At 38.5% G+C, this 22,654-nt stretch overlaps 2 protein-coding genes across 5 annotated transcripts in view; one reads left to right on the top strand and one right to left on the bottom strand.

Moving 5' to 3' along the window:
* Window positions 1–40: 40 nt before the first annotated feature.
* On the top strand, window positions 41–6,158 carry ino80b (INO80 complex subunit B). The gene is made up of 5 exons (XM_081359441.1): window positions 41–417; window positions 750–948; window positions 2,426–2,586; window positions 3,758–3,930; window positions 5,030–6,158. Exons 1-5 carry the CDS (start codon window positions 375–377, stop codon window positions 5,492–5,494), a joined length of 1,041 nt encoding a protein of 346 aa, XP_081215567.1. The 5' UTR covers window positions 41–374; the 3' UTR covers window positions 5,495–6,158.
* Window positions 1,510–22,654, bottom strand: part of intu (inturned planar cell polarity protein) — a 48,889-nt gene continuing 27,744 nt past the window's right edge. For 2 of the 4 annotated variants that reach the window (XM_081359438.1, XM_081359436.1), the window contains exons 7-16: window positions 22,197–22,274; window positions 21,749–21,932; window positions 19,897–19,950; window positions 19,637–19,699; window positions 17,744–17,950; window positions 15,329–15,835; window positions 13,943–14,037; window positions 9,713–9,902; window positions 8,085–8,224; window positions 6,102–6,677 (exon numbers count right to left, since the gene is read on the bottom strand). In XM_081359438.1, the coding sequence (XP_081215564.1) occupies window positions 6,566–6,677; window positions 8,085–8,224; window positions 9,713–9,902; window positions 13,943–14,037; window positions 15,329–15,835; window positions 17,744–17,950; window positions 19,637–19,699; window positions 19,897–19,950; window positions 21,749–21,932; window positions 22,197–22,274 (1,630 nt within the window). In that variant the 3' untranslated portion in view covers window positions 6,102–6,565. Of the gene's footprint in view, window positions 2,614–6,101; window positions 6,678–8,084; window positions 8,225–9,712; window positions 9,903–13,460; window positions 13,522–13,942; window positions 14,038–15,328; window positions 15,836–17,743; window positions 17,951–19,636; window positions 19,700–19,896; window positions 19,951–21,748; window positions 21,933–22,196; window positions 22,275–22,654 lie in introns of those variants that run through there. The other 2 variants (XM_081359437.1, XM_081359439.1) reach the window with 2 other exon arrangements.

Here is a 22,654-nt window from a genome sequence, read left to right as displayed (position 1 = left end):
GTCTAAGCAGCGCTGAGAAAAGTTACAGGTAACAAATGACATCACCATTGCTCATTAAACCGAGAACACACAACCAATATTTAAAATATGAGAATTATGCTGCGTTCACACAAAAAATAAAAATAAAAATTCACATCTACTGTCCTCCAACATTTGTGACGAAATGTAGAAACAAGCTAAGCAGCGGTGAGCGAGCGAACTACATTACCCACAATGCTTTGCCATTGGGAAGCACATTTGTAAACACAATGCTAGAATGCTAAGGGAGTTTGCACAGGAATTAGTACATTTGCGTTAATCTGATGGAGAAATAGACCCATATATGTATTCAGTATGATTATTGTGGTGATTAATTAAACTCACTTTACGTGTCCATGGGGAAAAGAAAAGACATGATTCACCCCAGATTTCTCGCTGGTAAGTCTCATTTAACGCTTTTGTAGAGGAGAGAGAATTATAATCGAGTGTTCGTGTCTTCTTGGGTATTAAAAGCATATTAATTAAAGGAATAGTTTACTCAAAAGTGAAAATGATCCCATAATTTACTCATACACTTAGAATGGCTTGAGGGGGAGTACATTATGGGATAATTTTCATTTTTGGGTGAGCTATTCCTTTAACATGCACTGTAATGAAGACCTCACAGTTAAAGTAGGACATTGAGTGTATATTCATTCATTCATTCCTGAGTTTTTCCAATCAACTGAATGTCATCGTAATTGTGTGGTTGGTTGATGTTTGTTCTTCAGGAACCGGGGATGATTATAACCTCCACAAGAAGAAACACAAAAAGCACAAGAAACACAAGAAGAAGCACCACCGGGATGATGGACACAGTTTCTCCTCTGAAGCTCTGGAGTCTCTGTCAGACTCCGGGATGCTGGTGCTCAAACCTCCTCAACTCAAACTCAAGATCAAACTTGGAGGTCAGACTCTAGGCACCAAGAGGTCAGTGCTTTCGCCCACAATGAATTATTAGACTGAGACTTCTAAACATGAGCTTTTTGTATTGAACCCTTTAGGAAATGGTCCCAAATTATGACAAGTTCTATTAGAATTTCTTCAGAATTGTTTTTAAAACGTTGCACATATTTGATCAAAACTGCTTTTGCTGAACAACCTGTTGCACGCAATCTAATACATGCCTTCTGACCTTTTATTATAATAATTGTAAAAACGTTTATCTATTTGGGTCATGATACATAAATAAATCTTTCATAATTTTTTTTATAAAGTAAATGTAAGAATAACTTTTATATTCTTATAAACATTTCAAGGTGAACATTTACTGAAATGAAGCAACTTGGGCTTACTTTATCTGTACATTATTTATTTTAAGAAAAATCATGTTAAAATGAGAGTATAAAATAAGATACAACATAAACTATATATTAACTCCTTTTGCGTGTCTTTAGACAACAAAATTACAATTTAAAATGTTTCACATAATACCTTAAACTGGAAAAGATTTGATTTTTAATAAGAAAGAATAGGCTACAGATTGTTTTATGCAGTATGGAGACCTTTTATTTTTTATTTGTTTCACTCTCCCTTATTTGTGTTATACAAACATGTTAGAGCATTATTGTACATATATAATATCTGCGCATGCTTTTTTTAGCAGTTAATTTTGTTGCAGAATGTTTAAAAACAATTAATTGTTGATTATAATATCAATATATTTACAGTACAACACGAGTGTCACTGTCTTACTGAACTCATGGAGTGATAACAGAACAAATCTCTTATAGATGTTAATGTAACAAATTAATACATATGCCTTTTCTTTATATTGGTTTATTCTTGCTTTAAAGTCTCCCTGTAGTCAATAATTTTTATCACCTAATACTCATCTTTGAATGTAACTCTACATTTAGTATTCGCGGTTCTATGAATATGCAAATGAGCCCCGCCTCCACTCACTCACTCAGCTCAGAGATCCACTCGTTGACGATCACACGTTGATCTGATTGGTTACAAGGTAGTTTGTGACGTCAGAAACACCAGCGATTTCAAAGCGTGTTTTTGAGACTGTCTTTGGTTCACTGCAGTTTTAAGGAGAAAATACTCAGCAATGGTGTCGACTTATGACTTTACACATGGTTTGTCTTAAAGAATATTAAAAACACCACAAAGACATATAAACAGCATTAAAAGCTTGATTTTCACCACAGGGGGACTTTACAAGGGGGACTGAACAGTTCACCCCAAAATATGACACATAAATTATAGACAAAAAGCTTCTTTTGTGTTTCACAAAAAATATTGGTATAGTTTAGATCAAAATATTTAAAGCATGGTTGTAGACTAAAGATCTGGGCTGGTAACCGAAAGTTTGCAGGTTCAAACCCTGTAAGAGGGGATTCATAAAGTGTGATGTTGTCTGTCTCTCTCTCTGTAATAAGTCAGTTCTGTGTTTCTGCAGTGTGCCCACGTTCACCGTGATCCCGGACTCTCTGCGCTCAGTGTCGTCTCTGAACGTAGAGACTGATGATGATGGCGATGATGATGATGATGAAGAGGACGACTCTGATGACGACGTGCCGTCAGAGGGAGTTCCTATAGAGCAGTACAGAGCCTGGCTGGGTGAGCGTGACACTCGAACACCGGAACCTGGAGCCGAATATAGGGAAAACGAAGCAGTGTTAAAGGAGTAGCTGACTTGAAATGAAAATTAGCCCATGATTTACTCGCCCTCAAGCCATCCTAGCTGTACATGACTTTCTTCTGTCAGACGAATACAATCTGAGTTATATTAATAAATATCCTGGCTCTTCCAAGCTTCATAATGGCAGTGGATTGCAACCATCAGATTGAAGCTCATAAACAAACTCCGCACGACTCCTGTGGGATAATAAAGGCCTTCTGAAGCAAAATGAGTTTGTGTAAGAAAAATATTCATATTTAAAACTTTATGAAGTAAAATAACTAGCTTCCGGCCAAACGAACATACGGAAGTGTAAAGCGCAACTTATGCGACGCACTGCTGATATTTACGCTACGCACTGCGCTACTGCCGACGTCATAAGTTGTGTAAGTTGCGCATTAGGCGTAAGTAGACTGTTTTTGGCCGGAAGCTAGAATTTTACTTTGTAACGTGTTAAATATGAATATGCTGCTTACATATACAGCTAGCATGGCTTGAGGGCGAGTACATCATGGGGTAATTTACATTTTAAAGTGAGCTACTCCTAGATTGGGTAAACCCAGGCCGATCTGCCGGCGATTTGATTTCGCCCTGCGGCTCAGGCTGGAAACCTGTACATTCTTCTATCCTGCTTCCGTTACAAATCTGCAGGAACCAATCACAAACTGGTTTATCCACCTGGCGCGCTATTGGCGTGTTTAACCCAACTCCTTTTAACCTCTCGACGATGCTCAATGGCTTCTTTAGTTTGGCAAACCAATCGCTCGAGTGCACAACCTGCAAAAATCTCTCGCTTCCATTGCTGCTTCTGCAAAACGCTGATCAATGCTCCAAACCAACACGTTTGGTTACACATTTCCTGCATGGAGTTTTCGCTGCAAAGTACGTCACCCGGATCGCTGGTCTGATTGGTTGAAGGACTATCTAATTGTGTACAGAGTCATTTAAACTATGCCCGTTGATCACGCCTCTTGTGCAGGAGAAAACACAGAGCAGACTCCCCAGACTAATGTTCAGTCTTAAAAGATTGAGCTTGGTCTGGTGATAGCCAGACTAAACTACTCCTTTAATGTGTGTGTGTGTGTGTGTGTGTGTGTGTGTAATACCCAGATGAGGACAGTAACCTGGACCCGTGTCCCCTGCCCGACATGGACACGGACTCGCTGCTGGGACGCCCGATGGACGAGGAGGAGCGATGGCTGGACGCGCTGGAGAAAGGAGAGCTGGATGATAATGGAGAGCTGAAGAAAGAGATCGACGAGTCTCTGCTCACGGCCAGACAGGTGCCGAAGAAACACACACACATCTGACCGGTGGGACAGGGAACACACTCTTATACAACCTCAATACAGGGTTCCTACACATTTCCCACTTCAAGATTCCAGACTTTTCCAGACCATATTTGACATCTGATAAATTACATAAAAAATTAAATAAAATAAAAATCTAATAGAGGGTGTGCATTGACATCACTTTCCCTCTGGAACAATTAGTTTATTTTTTGGGGAGTAAAGGCCCGTTCACACCAAGCACGATAACTATAAAGATAACGGTAAAGATAACTATATATGCGTCCACACCAACGACCGATAACGGTCTTTTTATTCTAAGCACGCGCGCGCCCGCGCTGCGGTTTCAAAGTAGCGAAAATGGATGACCTGCTAGAATGGATTCTGATTGGCTGTCAGTGTTTTATCGTTCGACAGCTGGAAAAAAAATCGCTCTGAAAGTGATCCCAACGATATCGTTCCTCATATCTTTATCGTTATAGTTGTGGTGTGAACTCTGTTATTCTTTAATATGGAGAACGATTTTTAGAATTATATCTTTATCGTTATCTTTATAGTTATCGTCCTACGGGCCTAAAGCGATATCAAAACACATTACTTTTAAAAGTAACTTTACCTAACCCTGTTTACAAAAGATTTCTATTTCAAATAAATGCTGTTGTTTCAAACTTTTTACTCGTCAAAGAATCCTGGGGGGAAATTTATCACCATTTCCACAAAAATATGAAGCAGCACGACATTTTCAACATTAATAATAATAATCCGAAATGTTTCTTGAGCATCAAATCATCATATTAGAATGATTTCTGAAGGATCATGTGACACTGAAGACGGGAGTAATGATGCTGAAAATACAGCTTTGATCACAGGAATAAATTACATTTTATATTATATTCACATAGAAAACAGTTATTTTAAATTGTAATAATAATTTACATTTTTTCTGTATTTTCGATCAAATAAATGCAGCCTTGCTGAGCAGATAAGGGACCCCTATCAAAAACAAATCATTTCAAATGAATCGTTGTTGAATAAACTTTACTGGTAACTTGAGTTATTTGAGTAATCTTGAGTTTGTCCTCTGTCTGAACAGAAAGCCCTCTTACACAAGCAGCAGATCCAGCCGTTATTGGAGCTTCCCATGGGATACAAAGAGAAGGAGCTGACGGCCGAGATGATGCAGAAACGTGAGGAACGCGCTCGCAAAAGACGTCTTCAGGCGGCCAAGAAAGCAGAGGAGAACAAGAACCAGACCATCGAGAGACTGACCAAGACCAGCAAGGCCAAGATCAAGAGCATGCGGGAGCGCAAGTCCAAACAGGCCCAGGTGCCCATGGTGAGGTACAGCAACAACGCTCAGGGCGCCGGCGTGTCCTATCCCGCCGGGATCCCCGTCCCGACTCCTTCAGCGCCGCCAGCGCCTCCTCCTGTCCCGGCGAGCTGCGGGGTGTCGGGATGCTCCAACCTGAAGAAATACTCGTGTTCACAGACCGGGACGCCCCTGTGCAGCCTGGAGTGCTACAGGAGAAACCTCGTTCTGCTGGAGGGAGTCGCGTAAATGGAGCCCATACAATAATGTTGAACCGTTGTTTGAAGAAAATCATGCTGAAGTTGTATTTATGTTGTGCATTCAAACCCAAATTGGTGAAACAGTAACACTTTACAGTCAATTTGTTAACGTTAGTTACAATGAACAACTTTTTACTGCAATTATTAATGTTAATTTATAAATGTTCTATTTGGTTCTTTCATAATACATTAACTAAAACTGTTTAAAATGTATTGGTACATGTAGAAATTTAGTAGTTTTCATTGTTAATTTCAAATGCAAATTGCAAAGTGTTTTCACATTTCTTCTGTTTTTTTTTATTTTATATTTAATTCAATACTCAGAATACTTAACTAATAATTACAAACGATTTTCAGAGAAATTCATAAATCATGAGAATGAATTTCTGTGAAAATAGTTAATAAAGCTACTTGACGGCAAGCAAACACGTTTTAATGTAAATCCTTAATATTGTGGAGATTGTTGCATTGAATTTGAGTATAATAATGGTTAATAACAAATTCGTTCTAAATGAAACTCGCTATGTAACGTGTGTGAAGCTATTGTGGAAACGGTCTGGTTTATTTTTGTAAAGACACTGAAATAAAGAACACCTGACGTGAATCTGCTTTCATTTATTTGATAAATGATGCACATTTGTTGGATGTATTACAAAGTTTTAACTTATGAAGTTCCACACCTTAAATAAAAAATACAAAAACATTTCATATCAAAAGTTCAGGAAAGGCTGTGGTCATAAACGCTGCCGAGAAAACCTCATCCCGCTTGATCCAGCGAGGAAAGGTCAAGGGGAAAATGGCGTTTCTAGTGTTCGCGAGCCTGTAGCTTGTGAAATCCAGCATAGATTGAGGTATTAAAGTTGTGCTTTTCACCATTTCGGATGCTTTAATCGTTCATTGCTGCAGACGTTGCTTGTATTGAGCACGAAGTCCACAGCAACACATGATTATCATCACAAGGATAGTTCTGTCTTCAGCATGAACCAGCAGTTTTCTGTCCTCGTTCACACACACACCTCACAATGATCCTCTCCTGCTTTATGATGGTGTGACGCCGACGCTACACGGCCAAGCCGAAAGACAGCCGGAAGGCCATTTCCACGGGAGCTTCTGCCACGGAGTCATGGAAGCACACGTAAAACTCCTGAGGGACGGGTTCCAGAAGCATTCTCCTGCAGCGCAAACCAGAGATCCACAGTCAGAGCTGGAAACACTCATGCTGAATCACAGTGAGAGGAGGATCATGGGAGGATGTTGGGGTGTGTTCAAGTGCAAACGAAAGCCAATTCAAAATATTAATAAATGCTATAATGGTAATGGGCCATATGCTTGTTTATCATAAAGAATGGGGGAAAAAACTATTTAGGAATAAATATACTGATGCAACTTCTGTTGGAGATCTTCCTTTTCCTCATGGAAAAGTCTGTATTGCTGTGTCTCAGTCAGAAACCAGGTTAAATCAGGATAAATCAGGTTAAATCAGGATAAATCAGGGTCTGTAAAGATGGAAAAGCACCTAACAAGCTCAGAGAGAAGATGTGTATAGGTGGTTGATAAGTTAGTACTAAAACGTTAATTAAAAATGATGGATGGCACTCATGTGACCCGAGATATTTTTTTTTTAAATGGGTGTGGCCAAAGATTTTTCCACCAATAGAAAGATGTCTCCGGGAAAGATGATTCTAACAGTAGCGAGATCTCAAGGCGGAGCAAAAAGAGAAAGAAAGCTGACTGGCTTCCTAGTGATAAGAAAAGGTATAAGACCTGAGGTTCCGACCACTGCAAGTCAGATGAACAGCTGCATCTCACTTTGTTGCTTGTCAATAAAGTTAATTCTTCTGAAACCTGGAACTTCGACTCTTGAGAGATTTCTTTGAGACCCGATTTGAGAACTTTAAATTTGCCACAACTCTTCTAATAGAAGTTATTTGCAGTTTGCGTTCATCAAGATTAAAACGTCTCTGATATCCCTGTGGAGGATATTACTGTAAAAAAATTCTAATTATCAATGCATTTAAAAATACTTCAAATAGTAAATAAATTAAATTAAAAGAATAAAATAAACTATTTTTTTTTTTTTAATTATTCTAAAAGGAAAAAATGTAGATTTTTAAATATGTACAACGGACAAATACTCAAAATTCTAATTATTAAAAAGTTGTAAAATTAAAAGTTTTTTTTACATTTTAAACAAACACATTTTTATATATAGAATTAAATATACCGTTCAAAATTTTTTTAACAAAAATGTGTTAAAACGTTAATGTTGTAAAATATTGTTACAATTTTTATTCAATACTACAACTACAAGATTTTACTTATGAGTTGAATGCACATGAACCTCACCACAAAGTCGTGATTAAAAATGGGAAATGATTTGATTTACAGCACCTTAACAAACTGGAGTAGATTTAGAGTAAGAAGTTAAGAGTTTTACGTAGGGACACTGTCAGACCAAAGTGAACTGATCTTTTCGACTTCCCAACTTGTAAACACGAATTACCCAGGAGCACTTGAATACATTACACCTCTAATCTCAACCCAGTGTCATAAGCTGCCGGAGGTCAGAGGTCACGTACCCTATAACCCAGTAGGTCATGGTGGGAGCTGGTTTCTTCTGATCCGTCCAGTTCTCAGGTTTGCACTGGAACAGAACTCCGTGTTCTTTGACTGGACCCAAACCTCGAGTGCTCTGGGGCCGCTCGGTCCCTCTGCGATCCTGAAACACATTCACATCAAACCCCTCCATATTACTATTTCAGTTCATTTATTTTTTCATTTCGAACAACAAAAAGACACAAATAAAATGAAATGTAAAAATACAACAAATATGTTGCAACATACCGAAAGAAAAAAACAATATCTATAAAGTATTATAACAATCATTTCAGTATGTTGGAAAAGCAGCGGGATGAAGCAGAAGCGTATTATTTTTCCCACCCCTTATATAACTCTAAATATAGAGCAGAGCAAATATATTCTATAGCATAGAAATGACCAGCATATGTTTAAGATTATTTAACAGACTGGTTGGAATAAAGAGGAATGTATAGCAACCTTTACAAATTATTTATTTCGGTAAAGTACATACATTTTATATGTACTGTACAGTGTATATATATTAGATGAAAAACTTAACTGACAATGATACATGTAGTAATAAAATACAAAATTATTAAAACTAAAATTAAAATGAAATTATAAAAATGAAAGCAAATTCAAAATATTAATGAAACTATAATAGTATATAAATAATACTATGTGCTTGTTTATATAAAAAAGAGAAGGTTCTTTAAAAAATGGTCTTAAAGGATTAACCACTGCAAGTTATTTAACAGTACACATAAATATACAGACTTTTAAAATTGTAATTAGTTCTATTTTTTTTTTAAATTGAAGGATAAAATAAATTAATGCAACTTTTACATTTAAAAAAAAATATTTTAATTTTTTATTTTATTATTATATATAGAATTAAATACGCTACCATTCAAAAGTTTGGGCTCGCTAAGATTATTAATGTTTTTGAAAGTGTCTCTGGCTGAATTTCTGTGATACAGTAAAAATACAGTAAAATTGTGAAATATTCTTACAGTTTAAAACTAGGGCTGTCAAACGATTAATCGCGATTAATCGCATCCAAAATAAAAGTTTGTTTTTACATAATACATGTGTGTGTACGGTGCATAATTATTTTCTATATATAAATACACACACATGCATGTATATATTTAATGATATCATATATAATTTATATTATATATAAATAACACATTTTCTTAATATATATATATAGGCATGTGTGTGTATTTATATATAGAAAATAATTATACTCCGTACACAGACATGTATTATTTGGATTATTTTTATTTTGGATGCGATTAATCGCGATTAATCGTTTGACAGCCCAATTTAAAACAGTTGTTTTCTATTTTATTATATTTTAACATGTAATTTATTCCTGTGATCAAAGCTGTATTTTCAGCATCATTACTCCAGTCTTCAGTGTCACATGATCCTAATATGTCCTAATAAGTCTAATATGATGATTTGATGCTCAAGAAACATTTCTGATTATTATCAACAGTTGGGTTTGATAAATGTTAAATGTTTGTGTAACTCGTGATGCATTTGTTCATGCTTCTCTGATGAACAGAGCAGTGTTGCCTGTAACGGGGCAGAAGAGCTGCGGTAAAGAGCGCTGTACCCGTGTGGGGAGGCTCAGCGTGAAGGCCTGCCGTATAGACAGACAGCAGTGGTAGAAGTTGTGGATGAGCTGTGGGTGGATGGAGCCGCTCAGATGATGGACTTCTCTGTGTGTGGGAGCGATGAAGATGCCCTGCACCGTCTCCATCAGCACGTAGTGGAAGAGTGTGTTCTCAGCGCCCGCGGTCAGTCTGCCAACACACACACACACACACACACGGACGTCTGAGCAGCATTCACACGACGTGAGGTCAAACCACTCACTCTGTTCTTGATAAGTACGGGGTCATTTAGACATTTAAAGTGACACTCTACACTTGTTACAATCCTGAATGACATTTCTTAAATTAAATAAAAAAATAAAAAAAAAATTAGGACATTTAAAGGGATATTTCACCGCTGGAAAGATGAATATGTATTTAAATTGGGTCATTTATGTAGTAGAAATGTAGCCTGGGTTTCCCCATGCTGCCTTGAGCGCAGCGCGATTTTATTCACGCAGCTAGGCAGCCTGGATACCATGGACCAGATTTTCACCTCAGCGAGGGAACCAATCACAGAACGGGGAGGGAGCAGCAAGACGATGACGACGTCTATGCGACACACCGAAGCAGTTTGTTTATATCAATGGATCCAACATGGCATCAGATGCGAAGTTACCTTTGGATGCAGCCTTAGATAGTGTTCTAAGTAGTTTAGAACGCAAGTTTATTTCGTCTTCTTCCTCGTCGAATTTCTGTCGCTCTACATACTGTACGTCATCTGGTATGATTGAAACGATTGGCTATGAGCTACGTACAGGCGCATTTGATAGACATTCGTATCGCCCAATAAATGGCTCTGGGCATTCGTAAACCACGCCTTAAATACGAGAAAATGAACATGTGGTTCCCAGACCACGTCTCAATGAGAAAGAGGTCTGACGTTAGCCAGGCTAGCAGAAATGTGAAATTATTTTAGAAGTTGGAGCCTTCTAGACTGAGAAAATGAATTTTTGGCTCAAGTGGATGAAAGACAACAACTCCCAGAATGCACTTGCTTCGCTGCCCTATGAGGCCACTCCCAAGCCATGCCTACCGGTTACAGAGGGCAGTATCGGAAGAAATGATACAACTAAGCTACTAGTCGACTCGAAACTGAACAGACGGCGTTTTATCGTGAGATCCCACGATCCGGGTTGAAGACATGCGGGACGAGCTCCTCCTACTGGCTGGAGTCTCTCGCCTCTGGACAAAAAGCCTCAGATGACACTAAATGACGATTTTTGCGTCATCTGAGTTTTTTTTTCCAGACACACAATACAGAAATCTCTCGTCTCAGGGGGACATGAGGGAGGGAAGCACGGTCACTCGAAAATACTACCGGGTTTCTACTGACACAAAGCTTAATGGATGGTTTGGAGTAAAATCGATCTAGGGTCCTTTGCACCATGACCTCGAGCCAATTTGTCACTGCAAGTTGCTTTCAGATAAAACGGTTCAACCATGCATTTTAGTTAGGGTTGGGTACCGAAACCGACGTAAACAGTAGTTACGAGACCGAATAAGAACGAAACTTTCGGTGCCTGATTTCGGTGCCTGACGTTTTTTTACCGCCCCCTATAAAACATCTCGCAGCACGAATGATCTAGGGCTGCATCTAACGATTATATTTGTTGTCGATTAATCTATCGATTATTTCTTCGATTAGTCGACTAATCTAACGATTATTTTTCCGATTAATCTAATGATTATTTTTGGTATTAGCTGATTTATCCATTGGCAAACTTTACAATAAATAAGTACAACAATATATCAGCTGTATTTTGAAGAGGATAGTGCATCTGTATATTATTTTAACATGAAATCTATGAATGATGACAAAAAAAAAATATTTCAGAAAGGGTAATTGTCATTTTATTATGAAATATGCAAACAGGAAGCATTTTAGGCTTTATTTTTAACTAATGCTACTGTTTCATAAAATGTAAGATACAGTCACAGGCCTATTTAGGAAACGTGTTTAATATAGTCTGTTATTAATTACTTTAGTGGGAGTATGATTTACTCAATTAACTTGTCCGAAAATGCACTTGTGTTTATCTGCAAAAAGGTTCACATACACTAGATTGCAGCCTAGGCTACTGTTAATGTAAATATAACGTTAGTCGTTTGTCTCTACATTAGAGACCTGCGCGGGACGGATTTCTCCCTTAATAATTTCTAAAAAGCTGACATCTCAGTTCATCGCGATATCACAAATCTCTGTTATTATAAATTAAACTGGCTGCACAGTTCATCTTTCAAAATATCTACACTTTGTTTGCTATAAGCAGATGATTTGCCAGTATGCAGAATTCAGCACTGAACAAAAAGTCAATTTTGAGCGGTGAGGGGATTCTATTTTAAATGCATCTGATTTGCGTTCAAGAAATCAACACATCTGTCTGTGATTGGCTACATTGTTCAACGCTGCAAAAATGTTATAAATAGATAAGAGACTCTGGCCTGTAAATCGTTTCTATTTTGTTTGTTATTGTTGCTTTTGTGCAACAGATGAATGACAATTTATTCAATTTATAGATAATTCTATTTTGCGGGAGCCTCGCGAATCGTTTTATTCTCCCGCAGCCAGCACACACACACACGGGTGCATTACCGCCCGCGCCCGCGGCCGCACTCGGCCATCAGATCCATATTTCCGCGCCGCACTCTGTTGCGTTGGGTCCCGCGGGAGTGCAGGTCTCCAGTCTACATGTGCATACACAACTTTTAAAAAACGTAGTTTAAAGTATTCCCATACTTTGGATGATCGTGGTCTGTCATTTTCACCATGAAGCAGAAGCCGCCATTACTCGATATTTAAACGTAAATAATTAATGTGACGCGTCGACGCATTTCATGCGTGTCGACGTATTTTCATAGTCGACGTAATAGATGACGTCGACGCGTCGTTGCGGCCCTAGAATGATCCAATAATAAAACATCTCCAGTAAACCAGCAGAGCATTCATTTGGTTCGTTTGTTAAATAAGAGACGATCTAGCGCTGAAATGTGTTTTTTAAATCAAGTGATCAAAGTGCTCGTTGCCGCTGCGATCAGTGGCGCGGATACAGTGTTTTCTCTTGTGGCTCGCGCACACCGCACTATCTTCACTCGGACGCGCGCTTCAAAACGTTGTGGAGATCGATCTATTTATGAGGCGCCGTCTATATGATTATGTGCGCGGAGAGATTGTGTGTGCGTGCTCGTGTCTCAGATGAGTATGTGCGCGGAGAGTTTGTGTGTGTGTGTGATCGCGTCTCAGAGGAGTATGTGCGCGGAAAGTTCCGCGCGTCTCGTGTGTGTAGAGTTTGCGTGTGTGTGTGTGTGAGCGACTTTAGATGTGCATTTCATATGTATTAGTTTGAGCATTCAGCAGTGTACGTGTATGTGTGACTACTTATGTGTATGCAAGGGTTTCATATCAATGAAGTTTGATTTAAGCCCTAGACGGCGCCTCATATCTATTCGTTCTGGTGAAATCACAAAATATAATGGACACAAAGTGTCCCTGCTTGATATACAACCACAGATGAGCATAATCGGTTTAAAACAAAAAAAACAACAAAACAAATCTTGCATATCAAGTATGAAGTATATCAATATCAAGTATATTTATATGAGGCTATACTGTGTGTGTTAAATATTTCTGCTCAGTGTCAGATATTTCTCTGTTTTGTAAAAGTCATAATATGAGAAGACAAGATTTTGATCTTAACTCAAGTGTTTTCGGCTACATCAGTAGCCTTTTAAACGGCACAATTTTTCATTTAATCAGAAATCAGAAAATCTTTTTCAGAAAAACACACACACACACACACACACACACACACACACACACACACACACACACACACACACACACACACACACACACATACACACACACACACACACACACACACACACACACACACACACACACACACACACACACACACACACACACACACACACACACACACACACACACACACACACACACACAGAGGTATTATTTTTTTGATAAAGTGTGTGCGGTTTAGTTTTCTTAAGTACTGTTTCAAGAACCGTTTAAGCACTGGAACCGTTTGAAAATTACCGAGTAGGTACTGGTATCGGATAAAACCCAACCAATACCCAACCCTAATTTTAGTCTGGGACTAGCTTAAGCCTTGTCTGTGAAACCGTGGGTTTATGAGTATGAGAGTCCCTGAGAGTATTTAACTCACTTGAGAACATTGTGCATTTCCTCAGTTTCCCTGTCAGTCAGACTCTTCTTCAGCGAGCCCAGGTAGAACGGGTTCGGGTGCTTCAACCGGGGAATCTGACGGAAAACACACACACACACACACACACACACACACACAAATCACGTAAGGATTAGATTACAAAGTATTTTTGTTTATACTCTTGTATAAACGTTCTTTTTCTGTCTTTCTCTTAGTCTTGAGGACTGACTATAAATGTGATGAAAACTAGTTTCCACGCGTTTGCTTCAGCTTGTCTCTCTCGATGAGAATTTATGAGCCGGAAAGCTTCGTCCAGGACGTCCAGTATGTCTGTAAAATATGTGGCGTCAGCACAACTCAGAGGGACGTGATTTATGACGCCAGTTCCTGATGCTGCTGTATAAGACGAGCTTTTGGCAGATCCTCAAAAGATGTTCTCAATAACAGACGGGTCTGACCATAATTCATATGCAGTGAGTGCAGCAGTGCTGATATACACACTGACACCTCATCGGTGGCAAAATCACTAATAATAATATTAGTTAGATGTCACTTTTGTTTTTCTGCAAGTTGTCATGGGAAAAAACAATGTTTTAATGTCACTTTCTATAAAAACTGAACCAACGTTCTGAACTGAAGTTCAAACTTCAGTAGTTAAAAAAAAAAAACACTATATACTGTGTATATATATATATATATATATATATATATATATATATATATATATATATATATATATATTTTAAGGATGCACCGATATGAAAATTTTGTCTGAGACCGATAACCGATAATTCTTTATATTTAAGAGCTGATATTCGATATATTGGCCAATAAATCTAAATTCAAATAATTTTTATATCATTTTTGAGAGCCTGACTACAAAAACAAGTCTCAACATAAAAGCCACATCTCAAGCACACAATTATAACGTTCTCATTATAAATTAATGTAGCCTATATGACTGACTTGGGCTGCACATGTTGCACTGAACTGTATTTTCCTTTTTTGAAGTGATTTCAATCATATTTCAGGTAATTTAAATCATGGTGAACTGAAGCGTCTCAGCTGGAGGAAATAATATATTATTTATCGACTTTAATATATCAGCCAAATTTTCTTATCGGGCCAATACCAATAACATTAAAAATGAACATATATTGGCCGATACAGATATGGTGCCCGATATATCATGCATCCCTAATTTTATATATATATAAAGTGGGCTTTATTTTATTTATATAAATATCATTTTTTATTTTATTTATTATTATGTTTTGATATATAACATTGCTTGAACATGTTCATGACAGTTTTGTGAGATTGACCTCTGTAAAATGTAACATTAGTAAAACAGCACATAAACTGTAATTAATGTGAGACGAACACCTTGAAAAATCCTGCACTTCCCAAGCTGCCGTCGGATCCTCCTGAGCCGAAAGAGTCTCTGCGTGTCCCACTGGAGGCGTCCGGGGTGGCGTGAGGACTCAGACCTGAGGTGAAGGACGAGTCCGCGTGACCCTCGCTGCCGCTGTCAGACACACTCCTCTGAGGACTCGGCCTTCGCCCTCTTAGACTCGAGGACCCCGATCCCCCCTCCCCGAACAGACTTCGCGCGATCCCGCCCGGAGACGGGGGTTTGATCGCTGCTGTCAGACGGTTGAGGATCGGCGAGCTGCCGATGTCCCGCCCACCGGCTGGAAGGAACCAATCGGAGCAGGAGAGGCAGGGTGTGGGCGGGGCCGAGAGACGCTCCTCGATCGAGGCGTCCAGACTCTCCAGCTGAAGAAGTGTGGCTTTGACCTGGTCCACGTAAACGCAGTCGGGACCTGGAGATCCCAGAGCGGGACACGCACAGCCACCGGCCTCCAGCAACACACACTGCATGAAGTGCCTCTGGAAACACACGTCAGGGAAAACTGCTTTTATACATCGGGTATGCATCACATTTTCAGTAATTCAGTGTTCAATCACTGCGCTTAAACTATAGCAACCGAATGCACACTAGCGTTCAGTGAGATTGTTTTTTAGCGCAATTTTCCAACGGACAAAATTGCGATTGTTAACTCATGATTTCTGTTCTGTCTGTGCGCACCAATCTTGCACTTCTATCTCCTCCTCAACCAGACCACCTAGAGACTTTGGGTTTTCGGCATTATGTTAAGTAAGGTCTAATCTCGGGAACGCACACAAAAAAAAACAAAAAAAAAAAACACAAAAAGATTTACTATCTCTTAGTGTTGTGATCCCATGACGTCAGAAAATTGCGCTAAAACACTCACTGAGTTTTTATTACTTGTTTTTTTTTAAAGAAATTAAAGTCCCCCTGTAGTCAATGATTTTTGTCACTTAAAACTCATCTTTGATCACCAAAATTACATACTTTAAAGTTTTTACCTTTGTGTCTTAAAATATCTTGAATGTAACTCGACACCCTTGCCTCATTTAGTATATGCGGTTCTATGAATATGCAAATGAGCCCCGCCTCCACTCACTCACTCAGCTCAGAGATCCACTCGTTGACGAACACACATCGACCTGATTGGTTACAAGGTAGTTTGTGACGTCAGAAACACCAGCGAATTCAAAGCGTGTTTTTGAGACTGTCTTTTGTTCTTTTGCTACAGTTTTTAGGAGAAAATACTCAGCAATGGTGTCGACTTATGAATTTACACATGGTTTGTCTTAAGGCATATTAAAAACACCACACAGACATATAAACAACATTAAAAGCTTGATTTTCACCACAGGGGGACTTTAAGACTTTTAAGGCCTGTTCACACCATGAACCATAACAATAAAGATTGTCCACACAATACAGAAACAATATCGCTGGAATCACTAAGTTTCAGAATGATCTTTTTCAGCTGATGAATGATAAAATCATTGACAGCCAATCAAAACCCATCCTGCTTCAAGAAGAGCTCGAGCATTTAAAGTGGCAACACGACAAAACTACAGCGTGTGATTATTATGAACAGACGTTACTGTGAGTTTTGGTGTCGGCACCAATGTAGTTATCGTTATAGTTTAGTTTTAAGATATAGTTCTTGGTGTGAATGTCAATTTCACTTCTATAGCACCATTAAAGTTGACCAATGTGCTTTACAACAAAATAAATAAAAGGCTTACTAAACAAACTAAAATATAACAGTAAAATAACCTTATAAAATACAGTGCAAAGGTGCTTCATCATAGATTAATGCCTGAACACGCCTTTATTCAGCAAGGATGCATTATATTGATCAAAAGTGACAGTAAAGACTTTTCAAATAAATTATGTTCTTTTGATTTTGAACTTTCTATGCATCAAAGTTTCCACAAAAACCCCAAACTTTTGAACAGTACTGTAAAAAATAATTGCATTTTGTGAATAAATCCACATACCAGCACTAGAAAATCAATCACAACTACTGATCTAGTAGCAGTTTTTGCTTTAAGTATGAAGCTGGCACATTTCTTAAATGTTAGCTTTGGTAATCAGCTGCACTACCGTTCAAGAGTTTAATGCCGGCAAGATCTTCTCATGTCTCTTCTGCTCACCAAGACTGCATTTATGTGATCAAAGATACAGTAAAATTGTGAAAAATTATTACAATTGAAAATAAATGACAGCATCATTACTCCAGTCTTACATGATCCTTCAGAAATCATTCTGATATGATGATTTGCTGCTAAAGAAACATTTCTGATAATTATCGATGTTGAAAACTGTTGTGCTGCTTTTCAGGATTCTTGGATGAACAGAAAGTTGAAAAGAACAGTGTTTATTAGTAATCTGTAACACAGTCAGCGATCTCTCACCAGGCCCACTATGAGCATGAAGTGCCGTGCGTGTGGCTGGCAGTATCCGGGGCTGATCTGGGATCTGCGCTGTGGAAACACCTCTCTCCACACCACCAGCTGTCCCACACGCTGCTCAGACGCCAGCGGGAGCAGACAGTAATGCTGACAGTACAAGCACACGTCCACAAGCTCTTCTTTGGGCAGGTGGTTCGCTATGAGATAGCCCTGCCAGACAGAAATCCAGATCTGAGTTCTGGACCTTCAGTGGTGGAACAATTATTGTGTCGATGAAAGACACAATCATCTGTGGCTACATTCAAGACTCAGCTAAAAACATACATGTATTTTTGGATAATGTGACTATATGTGTCCTTATGTGATTGTAATGTATGTGCGTGTGTGTAAATGTATTGTAATTTACAATGTAAAGCGACCTTGAGCTACGGAATGGCGCTATATATATAAAACTTCTTCTTCTTTGGGATAACTCTGCTAACAAGCATCTCAGTAGTCTGTAGTGAAAAATAAAGAGTTGTTTTAACCCTATAATGCCAACTGGATCATATTTGATATGCACATTTCTAAGGCCTGATCGCACACAATCTACTACAGTCCTTCTGTCGTCTGATTGATAGTTCATAGTTTTTTAGCCAGTAAAAGGCCTTTTAGTGTAATCGTAAAAATGTCTCCTATCAGCTCGTGGTTCATGTGTCTTTATGCTGTGAAATCTGCACTGACTTTTATCAAGCAGACTTAAGAATGACTTTTATATTGCTATTAATATTTCAAGATGAACACTTGCTGGACTGAAGCAGCTTAGGTTTACTTAATTATCCACACATCATTTTTTAGAAAATCATGTTAAATGTGAGTCTCAAATATGATTCATCATCAGGCTTTTGAGGAAGGTTTATTTGTTCATCTCTCAATGAAGTTTTGATCATGAAGCATTTAAATATCATCTTACTATGACCTTTTTTTGGCAGATATAGAGAGACGACTGATATTTATATGCATTTTATGTAAGTAGTCTGTTATAAAGACATTAATAATTTACATTAAAGCTTTTAGACTCTCATCTTCCTTTTTGGCAATATAAATATCAGCATCTGCATCTAATCTCATATTTTTTTGCTCAGTTTAGGTCTCTAAATAAAACTGAGGTGTTTTTTAGCTCCTCAAGTATGAGCCAATCAAGCCTAATCTTTCAAATCTGACACTCAACAGAAAACACATGCATGCATTAACTTTTTTTTCATTTATTTTCAATATTTTGTGTGTTAAGGTTTAACAAACTATTCCACCCCCCCCCCCCAAAAAAAAGATTAGTTACTTGAAGCCTTCGTGTATAATGCATTATAAAGCTATTAATAATGTACGTTATAATGCATTATGTTTTCATAAATAATTGTAACCAAGTTAAAATGCATTATAAAATGAGCAGATTCCTTGTTACATCTGAAACTGGTTGTTTGTCATGTGTTTTATAATTTCTAAAGGTGTGTTCAATGAATAGATAAGTGTGGTTACAATTATTCATGAGACCATGCAATGCATAGTTACTAAATACGTTTATAATGCATGCTATATAAAGGCTTTAAGTAAAGTGTTGTCAAATAATTTTTCTAGCTATAATGACAGGGTTAAAGGAGCAACAGATGTAGACTTGATAACGAATCAATCCTCTTCACATCATCATTCATAATTAAAAGAGTCTCTTCATCTGACAGCTGTGTTCACAAGAAGCGGCGTCACCCTTCTGTCAGACTCGTTTCAAATATGAACAAGACTCCTTTACAAGCATGATTCAATTTCAATTACCTACTGACAGCAGCAGTGTCACGCTTTCTACGTGTGACTCTGAGTGACACAGACATGATAATGTACGGCTTCAGGAGATTCAAGACTCACCTTGTAAAACAGACAGGAGCCCAGGATGACGTACAGACGCCTCATGCCGTAGAAATCCTCAGACTGACCAATGAGAGAACAGAGAAAGATTAGTGTATGCAACAGGCCACATCTTGCTACCAGTGTTATTTTATTAGCATTATTATACTGTTATAGTTTTTGTTAATATTTTGAATTAGATTAGTCATGATAATGTAACCATATTTCTGGAGTTATGACAATAAAAAGACCAGCTATCTGAGCGCAATAACTCCTCTTACCATGTCACCAAAGTCCGACGACTCAAAGTCTGAGAGGACAGTGTCCACTTCAACCTGGAGAAAGAGTCAAAACATAATGAAAACCTGAGACCTTGTGTGATTTATTAATAAGCTGCGTGAAGATGTTCACCGAAAAACATCAGAACATATGGATATGGAGTAATTGATGGCAGAATTGTCATGTTTGTGTGAAATATTCCTTTGTAACTACTGTATGAGAAACATTATTTGAGACATTTAATTATAGCTCATGCATCAGCCTATCCTTCCACCTATTTTTATGTTAATTTTGGGATATACAATAAAAAAACGCTGGATGGAAACACCAAGATACACATCAATTTGAGAAAAGCGCATAAAAAACATATGCAACATTAATTGAGGCACATCATTTTATTATCTGATAAGAAGACATACGCATAAACTATGATGGAAACACGTTGATGTGCAACAACAATCTCGCGTTACTTTGCCTCAGCAGTGGATGTGATTGGATAACTGGACTAACTAGCGGACTAATCACATCACAGCATCTCAAAGATTGCTTTGGTGGCTCTGAAACGCCTGAGCCAAAGTCTGTCATCAGAATGATTTGATTTAATTCCCCCCCAGATGCGCCTCACACGATTGCGCTCCCAAACACTAACATCCCAACGCAAGAGAACATGACAGAGTTTGCTGAGACGCATCTCATTTATGATGGAGGAATTCTTTCCAAATGTTTTATGGGCAAATGTTTTATATGATATTCCACTTTCGTCCAAGTTAAATTATGCGACTTTGAATGGAAACATAGCAATTGACAAGTAGGGGTGTAACGGTACATGCATTCGTCCCGAACCGTCACGGATTGGTGCATAGAGTCAGACACAGGCGGTACACATTCCAGTCCAGAAGGGGGCGCGCACACACACAGTAATGCAACGCTGTTTGCTAACCACTACAACAGGAAAAAGAGCAGAAGAAGAAGAGACAATCTATGCACCAACTCAAAACTAGCGTTCAGATGGCACACAAGAGCTTGCTAGTAGCCTATACGCTGAGTTTCGATTCATTTTTGTGACGCGCTCCACAAACTTCACGGAAAGGAAACCGGGACGGCAGAAAGCGGCTTTAATTTACAAAAGCACAATGTTTTGTTTTTATTGTGAGTGTAAAGTGTTCACAAATATAAATAGACTATTTACAGTTTCGAATGATGTCTCACTCTTATGTGTATGACCATAAATGATGGAGTATTTTAAGTTGTTTCCGCTTTTATAATGAGACAAGTTATTTGGCATTGTGCAGATTTGTGTCGTGGAAGTCCAGTGATGAAATATGCGTGTCCTGGAAATGGGAAGCCGCTTCACACGCTGTCTCCTCGTGGAAAAGTGAAGAAGACTCGGATGTAGACGGCACTTTTTCACCTTCTCGCTCATATTTCTGCGATTTCTTGAAAAAACGTTTGTGCATCTGCCATTGTCACCGCATGTTAATGAACTCTCGCGCGCAAAGAAAACTAATCTCTGCACAAGTTATTCTATTTATGTTGTACTTTTATAACACAAAAGATGCTTTTCAGTTTATTTTTGGTCAGATTGTGACCAAATACTCTTTTGCAGGAGTGCATTCAGTTTTACTGCTTAGTGTTTAATACACTAAAGGCTGTACTGTACAAACTAGGGGACTAAATGCCTCTAGGTGGCACAAACTGTTATTTGCACTACTACTGTCTGTTTAAAATAAATGAAAAGAAACCTAGTTTCTACTGAACTCGTATCGAACCGTGACTCCAAAACCGAGGTTCGTACTGAACCGTGACTTCTGTGTACCGTTACACCCCTACTAACTAGTCATCTGGCAGTCATACCTTTATGTCTGCTGGTAAAGTGAGCCAGCGGACGGCTGGTAGACCGTCTAAGAAGAGGGTCCCTGAGATATCGGGGGTGGGCGGTCTGGAGCTGTCAATCAAGCGGGAGGGCTGGATGAGCTGCTGAAAGAAGAGGCAGAAGAAGTGATCCAGACGAGGAACGTTCTCCACCTCACAGAACCCGCTGAAGAGAGACAGAGTTCACAGACACAGCCTTTATACACTGACCATCTGATATTATCAAATATATATCTACACTGAAAACATTTGGCGTACATAATTCGCACTCAGAAATCGTGAGTAATTTTCACAAATAATTACAAAGAAACAGCAAGTAACACATTGTACAAGTAGAAAATGTACTCCAATAATCTTTGTTTTATTTAAAAAATAATTTTTACAGTTTACAGATACATAAAGCTCTCAAGAAATATATAGAAATACACACCTGTCAAGAGATCCGTACATGACCCTGAGCGTTCGGACGACTCCCTCGATCACAGTTTGCAGATACAACAGAGGAACCCTGCAGCACAAACACCAACTAAACCGAGAACTAAACCAACAGAGACATCTAACATTTCCCCCGAAGACAAAACTGAATGAAAATCAGCATTCAAAAACTGAGAGATAAACAAAAACTATGCTAAAATAAGAGGTGGACAGGTGAAAAATACAATTAAACTAAACAATGTAGATACATTAAAATGTAATAAGTGCACTGGGAAGCACTGGGAACACTGGGAGTAGAAGTGAACCACTAACTACTGAACCAGGGGGTAGATTGAGAAACGTCCTGAAGGCCCTGATACACTTTAAGCGAAATCGAAGAATGAACTGGTGTGGTGTGATGTCATTTCGAACAAAATTGGGCCAAAATGTAGTTTGTTTGGTGTTTGAACTACC

Source organism: Scardinius erythrophthalmus, assembly GCF_964197995.2.
Source record: "Scardinius erythrophthalmus genome assembly, chromosome: 2".
Classification (NCBI taxonomy): domain Eukaryota; kingdom Metazoa; phylum Chordata; class Actinopteri; order Cypriniformes; family Leuciscidae; genus Scardinius; species Scardinius erythrophthalmus.
This window is presented reverse-complemented; position numbering and strand designations above follow the sequence as displayed.